Consider the following 9,818-nt stretch of genomic DNA (forward strand, 5'->3'; position numbering starts at 1 on the left):
GAAGTTCACAAATCTTAAGCTATGCCTCTTATGGGGCTTTAACAACAATCACTGTGATTAGTTACCATGTGAAACCCACATATTTACAGAAGTAGCCTATATTCCATTCAACATGTACAGTGAGAGGCTGTAAAAATTATGTAAGGTGCCATAGGATAAAATCTGTAAGGAAAGGGTGAGAGCAAAACCAACTAAATTCGCTCACCTTGTAATGTTGTACTCAGAGAACAACATCTACAATCTCTGTCAATGGAGAAGGCAAAGCAGGTCAAAGCAGCTGTAGGTTTAAGGATTGCAGGAGTCCAGAGCCATTGGATCCTGGCAGAGAGCAGGTAGATTACCGTGTCAGATCACTGCGGCTTAGAACGGAGGGTGCAGATGAAACCTTTCAAAGTACTGACGGCGAGGGTTAGTAAAAGCCGGTACTAATATACAAGAACATTTATTTGTCTCAGTCAACAATGCGTTTTGGGGTTCGGGATCCCTTTACAAGTTGAAAAAGACATGCCATAAAATAACTTGTTAAAAACAGGAAAAGTACAGGACACAATACATTTCGAGACCATTCTGGTCTCTTTATTAAGTGTCACTAAATAAAGAGGCCGGAATGGTCTCAAAATGCATCATGTCCTGTACTATTCAGGTTTTTAATAAATTATTTTAAGTTACTATATCATCTATCCTTGATATCTGGACCTGCGCCCGACACCCTGTCATTGGAGTGAAGGAGTTTGCTGATTGCTTTTAATCCTGGTGGGGATTAGATGGGAGTGGCTGGGGTTCACTTACATGCTGTTAGTAAGAGTTGTGCGACAACTTAATAAGGTGAGAGTTCCATATACACACACCTTCACTGTTAATGTCTGTATTATGTTATGGGGCGCAGTCTTATGCTTTGTTTCTTTTAACTTGAGAAAGGGATCCAAAACCCCAAAACGCGTTGTTTCCTGAGACAAATAAATGTTCTTGTCAGGGGCGTAGCTAGGGGTTCAGCCTAGGGGGGCGAGTGAGTCTGAGTGGGCCCCCAACCTATTATGTTACCCATAGGGAACCTCAGTAGACCCCAAACAAATAGAGGTGTAAGTAAAGTGCAGACACATCCAGTGACTCACAGGTGACGTCTTCTCTGATGAGAGTGGGTCAGGTTTCCTTTTCTTTTTCATTGTGAAGACTCTTCTAACCACAAATCATCACAGCAGTATCTGCCAGACAAACATCTTCAGCACCTTACTTTTACAGCACCTTTAACCACCTCTATACAAACTCTCCATCATAGTGCCCTTAAACAGTAACAGAGACTTCTTTGAAGACCAATCTGTAGTCATTTTTCCTTTTCTGTGCTTCTTTCTATACTTAGATCCCTTCTTTATGCCTGTATCTGTAGTTAGGATCCATCATTGTGTCCTCATCTGTAGTAAGACATCCTCTTCATGCCCCATCTGTAGTTGTGTTCCCTCTCTTTGCCCTCTGTAGTTAGCCCCCCCCTTATGCCCTCAACACTAGTTGGGCCCCCACTTTGTGCCTCCATCTGCAGTTAGCCCCCCCCCCCCTTTGTGCTAAATAAATAGTACCCCTTTGTCCTAATGAACTGTACCACTGCCCCCCTGTATAAACTGTGCCTCTTATGAACTGTTTTTATATTAAATAGTGCCACTGTCCCCGTATTATACTGTGCCCACAATGTAGTTTACCACCGCCTACCTAATAAACTATATTACTACTGCCCTCCAATGTACCATACCACTGTCCCCTCTCTAATGTACTGTACCACTGTCCCCTCTCATGTACTGTACCACTGTCCCCTCTCATGTACTGTACCACTGTCCCCTCTAATGTACTGTACCACTGTCCTCTCTAATGTACTGTACCACTGTCCCCCCTAATGTACTGTCCCGCTGCCCCCTCTAATGTACTGTACCACTGCCTCCTCTAATGTACTGTACCACTGCCCCCTAATGTACTGTACCACTGCCTCCTCTAATGTACCGTACCACTGTCCCTCTAATGTACTGTACCACTGTCCTCTCTAATGTACTGTACCACTGTCCTCTCTCATGTACTGTACCACTGTCCTCTCTAATGTACTGTACCACTGTCCCCCCTAATGTACTGTACCACGGTCCCCTCTAATGTACTTTACTACTGACCTCCTAAATCATTGTTTTCCAACCGGTGTCTCCTCAGCTGTTCCTTAACTACAACCTCCATTATGTCAGGACATGATGGGAGTTCGAGTCTTGTAGCGACTGAAGGGTCACATGTTGGAGAACACTATACTAAATAAACCTCCCTCCTAAATTATGGTTTCCCTACCAGTGGCAAAACTACAACTCCCATCGTACCCTGGTGGCAGGACATGATGAGAGTTTTAGTTTGGTAACAGCTCAGGAGCCACTGTTAGGAAGCAATCATTTAGGGGTACAGTTTATTTAGTAAAGTATTCTCCAACATGTGACCCTCCTGCTGTTCCTAAACTACCATCCCCACTATCTCCTGCCAGAAGGGCATGATGGGAGCTGTAGTTTTGTCACAGGTTTGAGAACACTACTAAATAAACTCTATTTATGTGTATACACTCCAGCCGGGATTCCTCAGAAGGCAGTACTACATAAGTTCCGTTGAAATGACGGCCATTGTTACAACGGCCATGATTACTACGGAACTTACTGTATGTAGTGTGAACATAGCCTTAAACACTAAATTTTACTTATCTCTTCTTACATCACATTACATACACCCAGGGACACACACACACATCCCATGCACCCAGGACACACACACATCCCATGCACCCAGGACACACACACATCCCATGCACCCAGGACACACACACATCCCATGCACCCAGGACACACACACATCCCATGCACCCAGGACACACACACATCCCATGCACCCAGGGCACACACACATCTCATGCACCCAGGACACACACACATCCCATGCACCCAGGACACACACACATCTCATGCACCCAGGACACACACATCCCATGCACCCAGGACACACACATCTCATGCACCCAGGACACACAGCACTTACTGTAATTGCAGGGAAGCTCTGAGGGGGCCATGTGGTGCAGTTCTCTGATCTTCTCCTCACAGTCGGACTCTGGGCCCCTCCTCTTCTTCTGTCCCGACATCCAGGAGAGCAGGAAGCAGCCGGAGGAGGTAGTGAGGGAGTGGGGGAGGGGCCCGGGCTGTGAGGAGGGGGTCCTGTCTGTGTCTCTTCTGCCCTGGTATAGAGTGAGCAGACACACAGACAGGAAGCTGCAGTGTCTGCCCTGAGTGCAGCGGCCGCTACTTCCGGGCAGCCTTAAAGTGGCAGAGCAGCCTAATTAACATCCGGCCTCTGCGGCTCTTAAGTGTACTGGGGGGGACCGGCCCGGGGGGCCCCCAGCCTTGGTGGGCCCGGGGGCGACCGCCCCCTTTGCCCCCCTCTAATTTCGCCACTGGTTCTTGTATATTAGTATCTGCTCTGGACCCATCACCGTTCAGCATCTACAAAGATTTCATCTATAACCTCTGTTCTAAACCACTGTGATCTGACACTGTAATCTACATTCAGCATGTAAAAACAGCCTTGTATTTTATTTCATTGTAATCTAAATTATATCTTGCAGCTGTTTGCCAGTCCCCTTGCTTAAATGGAGGTAGATGTGTCAGACCAAACAGATGCAATTGCCCACCAAGCTGGTCAGGGCACGACTGTTCTAGGTGAGTACTGTTTAAGTATTGGTAAATTCCCTCCCTTGTTACTGTGGTCATCATTTTTTTCACTGTACAATGCCTTTGTTCTCAGAGAGATAAGCCGCCATCTAAGCAAGTTTACACCTCCACCTCCCATAGAGAACACAGGAAAGCTTGGCAGTGTATGAGGAGGACAAGGGAGATAACTGCAGTTATTGAAGGTGTATAGCCACCTATACTGAGGCCATTGCACCAAACTGCCTTGTTTACATATTATTACAATTGAAGATTTAGCGAAAACGGCGCTGGGGATAGAGGTATAATAATCACCCTCATTCTCAGCATGCCGTGCACTATGGGAACATAACAGCAGGTTAAAATATTCTAACCTGCTATTAGTTTCCCTTTAAAAGATTAGGTAAAGTCATATTTTAATGTAATATTTAAGGATTTAAATGCTATTACCTGAAGGAGTTATACCAGTTCTTCTATACTGAAATAACTATAAGATAATACCATCATATATAATACATTTATAAATATATAAGACCACCCTTATATAACAAATAACATGTTGGTGTTAAAAGTTTATTCACATGGTAACTTGGCATGGCTTTACTTGCCATCCTGCATCTTCTTTGAATGATTCTACACTGATCATTCCCGTTTATTCTTTCAGACAACATTTTTACATCAATTCTTCATGGTCCCTTCTTCAAGGAACTGATATTACTGATTACTACCACCTGCCTTGGTCATATAATGAACATTCAGACATGGTTCATTATAAGACACTGATAATCTGCTGTGTATCTTGTGTTACATGACACAGATAGATTGAAAGACAGTAAGCTGGGATCTTGTATAACGCCGAAGGGTTGATACAAGTGTATTGGATAATTGCTTAAAGGAAAACTATCAGCAGACCTAAATTAGGTCCTTTGGAGCACTGGGGGCGTTCCTCCGGAGGACTGTTCGGCCTCTGCCACCTCCGATGTTCAAGCCTACTTGTGCATAAGCAGGCTTGAGCAGGCAGGCTGGAATATGCATCAGTAGAATTAAACATCAGAGGTGGTAGGTGGGGTAAACAGTGTTTTTTTTTTTTTTTTTTTTTTTTTTGGGGGGGGGGGGGGGGGGTTGAGGAATGCCCCCAGTGCTCCAAAGGACCTAATTTACATATTTTTATAAGGTTTAATTTCTCAAAAATGACTTACAAGTTTTAGAAGACTGGTGCCAGAAGGAGTAGGTAAGCGGCTACTGGAAACTATCAGCAGGTTCATGTTTTCCTTTAACTTTTCATTATTTACTACCTGGTAAATAATAAGCAGCAGGTGTCAGCTATACACTTAGCACTCTACAGCAAAAGAAGGGATCAGAGTTAAAGGGATATAACCATCTCAACTAATATAGTTACATAGATTTCAATAGCAATTGTGCATGTGGACTCCGGCACTCCAGATTTGGTGACTTAAAATATAACTTTTATTAAATACTAATTAAAAACATGGCAATACGTACAGGCTAACCAACGCATTTCACGGGACTGCGCTTAATCATGGTCTTAGTGCATATGAAAAATAGACAAGTTAAAAGTACTAAGTAACTAATAAAAACACACCACATCATACCATACATCTTTGTGCTAATACTGTAAATTACACTTGTAGGACTTATCAAGTCTAATTTCTTTGAAAAAGCATTCATTTAGCAAACTTGCCTCCTTCTCCTGATATGTGCCCTTTCCCTTCCATTGTTGACAGCTTGTTGTCTATGTTATCAGCTACCACTCAGCTGTTTTATATACTGAAGCTATAATGCATATATACTGTAGCTTAATTGATAAGAATGATGACTATACTTTGCAGTATTAAAATATTTTGAGGAATTATGTCACGTCGCACAGTGTAGCACATCTTCCAAACCTCAAACTGGTCCTGTTTTATTTCTCTTGTGATAAATGTAGCATGAACTAGGAATAAGTTAAGTGGAGTCAGATTAGCCATTCTGTTGACGTATGCAAATCCTGTAACCAATGTGACATAAATTTTATGTGCTTTTGTAATTTCCAATTTTTATTCACAAAGTCCTTTAGACATAGACAGGCAGAGCGATCCATACAAGATGAGCTATTCTTTTTGTGTGCTTTCATTTCTTTTCGAATCCGTGTTTCTTTTGATGTGCCACATCTGCCGTTTTAATCACGTACTAACTGTTTTTCTTTTTATTTTTTTGATTCTTTCAGAAAAAGAAAGAGTGGGTTTTCTCCTTTTTAGTGGTAAATTGGATTTGTTGCACAAAAGAGAATCCATTTCATGCAGGATCTAATCTGGAGTGCATTTTAATTCAAATTTGAATGTCATAATGTGATATATTTTCTTATGCTTGTGGATGTTTTTTTTTGTTTTTTTTTTACAGTTCTGTATTTTCAAATGCAAATGTATATTAATAATATGCTGCTGAAGGTTGAATGTTAATTGAATATGGATATTGTATATACTTTCTCGACGATTACTTAAATGCTGCGTCTAAATGGGTTTCAATGCCTGAGGTAATTGTACGGGTTATAGTTGTGATGGCAGATAATTAGCAAAAAAAAAAGGATTTTCCAGTGATTATATATCTTTTTGTTGCTTTATGTTAATTGGATTCAAGTTTCAGCACAAAATATTTTTATGTTGTTTATTGTTAAACTATGTTGTCGATGTGAATTACTCATAAAAGTAAAGCTTATGAAACATTTTATAATAAAAAGAAAGAACTCAAATTAGTATGTGACTCTGCTCAGCATCAATACATACTGTGGTGCATGTTGCTAAACACAACAGCCTGATGGTGGACTATATCAGAGCCTATTGTTGCAAAGTGTAGCCCTAAAGAGGAGTTTGGCAACAATCAGGGTATATAACACCAGTTGTTATCTATTGGACTAATACAATAGACAGCACAGCATCTGACAAGAGGCGGCAATCACATCTTGCCCAAAGCGGCATATTGCAGGAATTGCTTATGCCTGTTGCCAAACAGTAAGCTTTGAGAGTAACTAAGTCAGTTTTGTGCTGCTTTTCAAATGACTGTGGATGGCAGTGAGGGAAAATGTAATGCTAAAACTAATGGTCATCTAATACCACAGTACTTAATCCACTGCAGATTTTATGCTGAGGTTTCCAGTTGTTAATTTATATTGATTAAATACATAGCAGCAAATCCGCAGCTTGAGGCTGGCAATGGATTAAGTACGTGTGAACATACCCTTAAAAAATTGCAGTTAAAAAAGCATGCCAATTAATTGTTACAATCATAAAAACTATGGCTGCACAATTAACAGATCCATGCACTAAAGGTCATGCACAGCGCCCATCAGGGCTAAATGCCACAATATCTATTGATCACAGGATCTATCGGGTAGGGAACAGTGCATCCCTGCCCTCACCTCAACCACTATCCCTACTTGGTTGATTCAAAGAAAATGGCAGCCCGAACTAAGCAATGGTCCTTATGCTGACTAAGTGCGCAGGGGTTACACTATACAAAGTCAGAAGTCAGAAAGACTAGGTCAAAACCAGTCAGGTATGACAAGAACAAAATGATAAATCAAAGAATAATTATAGTAGAAGCCAGGGGTTAGAACCAGAGACATAAACATACAACAAAAAGAGTCAAACCAGCAGAAAAAGAACAAGACAGATGGCCAGGATCCGGGAAAAACTGAGCACTTTTGAGAAAACGCTTATAATGGCTGTAGAAAACCCAATCAATGGCAGCTGTGGTCAGTAGCAGTCTGGTTAAATAGAGTGCCCAAAACATCATGGGACACCTATTTGGCTTAGCATGCCCGCCTTCTCACTAGGTGGCCTGCCCCCTCTCCTGCCTGCAATGACGCTCAGCCATGACATCACCTGGTTTCAGAGGCAACAGATAGGGAGTGCCACCAGGAGGACAGACTCACTATGGCAGAAGAGGCAGGTCAGTCTGTGGCACTGCCCGGATTGGCCTGAAGTCCAATCCCAGCAATTTGCTGGCAGGTGTCTGATCTAATATACAATCTGCACCCAGCAGACATGGAGTGGACTCTGAGCCACCCTCATATTCCCTGATCACACTACTGACATACTGTACATATATATGATATTAAGGGAAGGAGTTAAAATTCACAGCTTTATTGTACATTCAGTACATAATGCATTACATTATTGCTATTAGATATGGTGGCATTTGACAGTTAAGTTCTTGCATTATAGATCTACAATAAAGCTGTGATTTTCAATACAGTGGAACAAAGTGCTGGACTTTTCCCTATGAAATCCTACATATATTTACAGTCATATATTGACTGTTTACATGACCACACACATTTACACACATATGTGCTCTTTACTTACTGTACATACATACAGAATATAAACCCAACACACATATTGGTATGACAGCAGAGGAGAGTAGGACGCAGTCAAACATTGTAGAGAAGGGAGGTTAGCCTGTAGGGACTGAGCATTGCTTCTGTCTATCCTTCCCAAAACATTTTATAATAAAAAGAAAGAACTTATATTAGTCTTTGATGTTACTTTGAGTTTCTGAAGGAGTACTACCAGTACTGTCCTGATGGGGGCCCTGTTTACACTGATTCATTTTTCCACATCAGATTTTAAGGACTCATTTTTTTTCTTGCTGCATATTATATTCCACCATTGCGTTATTCACTTCAACTTTCATTGGTTTTAATGTGTTGTTGATCATTGTACTGTTAATTGGTTAGAACAGTTTGAAAAGTTTCCAGTCATTATAAATAACTTACTATTAGATGGACAGTTTCATTAGCATCACCCTGCTTATCAAAATAGAAACAAATGAGCGCTGAAACCACCTATTGTTTAATGCAAAAAGATACTCTGTAACAAAACCGGCAACGTAGGTGTTCTAAGGATTTGAGTGATGTTCAAAGTGAATAATAGCTATGGTTAGCAACCTGGAAGATAACAAAGACTTCAAACGTATTTGATACTGTGATCACAGATAAGAGAACCAGAATATGGGATTGTAATTGGAGAACTGACAAGACAAACAAGTATCTCATTCATTCTACAGGCAGGAGGAAAAAATGTGAAAACTGAAACAAAAAAAAAAAAACTGTACATAAATTGTGAAACTTGCATTAACACAGAGTGATTTTTTTTACATGTGCAAAAACTTTTATCAGTAAACAAATATATATCAGCACTAATTTCCCTATTTTATGGTCACTATGAGCGACCATGGACCCCCTGCAAGCTTTGAACGGCCGCCCAAAACGCCATTATAATAATCTGCCTCTGCTGCTGACCTCAGATCTCTGCACAGTGCAGGAGCCGGAGAAGAGGCATAAAAAGAACGGTCTGCTCTGCTGCTAACTTTCTATACTGCAAAATGTAATTGATGCAGAATAATACTTTAAATCTTTTCCATTTTGCAATACAGAAAGAGTTAACAGCAGAGCAGACGGTTCCTTTTATGCCTTTTATGCGGAGGTCAGGCAGAGTTTGGCAATGCAGATAAGACATGAATGTAGCATCCCCGCTGCAGTTAACCTTTTTTTCCTGCAGCGTGTAAATGCTGCAGAGTATAATTTGGGTACTATTATACCAAACGTTTTTTTTTGACGACTAACGATTAACGATCTTAAACAACCACTACGGCAAACGACCCGAAATCGTTCACCCAATTACATGGAACAATGATCGTCATTCATGATGGTTCTTGCAGTCGTTTAGTCGTCGTTATTGCGTACGTTTCAGCTATGACTTCTTATTCCACCGAATGATGTGCGAATGATTTGTGAACGCTTAAACGATAAAAATAGGTCCAGATCCTATTAAACAATCAATGATTTCTCGTTGGTCGTTTAATTGTTGCCTGCTTTTACATGAAACAATTATCATTCAAATCTAAACTATCTAACAATTTTTTTGAACGATAATCGTCCCGTGGAATAGGGCCCTTACTCTGCATCATTGAAAGGGTTAACAGCAGAGAGAATTGCTTCTGCCCCACCCAGCTGTGCCCGTGTGTGTGTGTGTGTGTGATCGCTGTCTGTTTCAGCAGCTCTGAAGTCAGAGCTAATTAGTGGGTTAGATGTGATCCTTAGACCTTACAATG

General features: G+C 41.1%; 1 protein-coding gene across 2 annotated transcripts in view; it reads left to right on the forward strand.

Moving 5' to 3' along the window:
• The window catches only part of SVEP1 (sushi, von Willebrand factor type A, EGF and pentraxin domain containing 1), a 280,520-nt gene extending 274,080 nt beyond the window's left edge, over positions 1–6,440 (forward strand). For both annotated transcript variants that reach the window (XM_069962108.1, XM_069962109.1), the window contains 2 exons: positions 3,623–3,716; positions 5,932–6,440. In XM_069962108.1, coding sequence (XP_069818209.1) covers positions 3,623–3,716; positions 5,932–5,962 — 125 coding nt within the window. In that variant the 3' untranslated portion in view covers positions 5,963–6,440. The remainder of the gene's footprint in view (positions 1–3,622; positions 3,717–5,931) is intronic.
• The last annotated feature ends 3,378 nt before the right edge of the window (positions 6,441–9,818 follow it).

This window comes from Dendropsophus ebraccatus, chromosome 3 (genome assembly GCF_027789765.1).
Source record: "Dendropsophus ebraccatus isolate aDenEbr1 chromosome 3, aDenEbr1.pat, whole genome shotgun sequence".
In the NCBI taxonomy this organism is placed as follows: domain Eukaryota; kingdom Metazoa; phylum Chordata; class Amphibia; order Anura; family Hylidae; genus Dendropsophus; species Dendropsophus ebraccatus.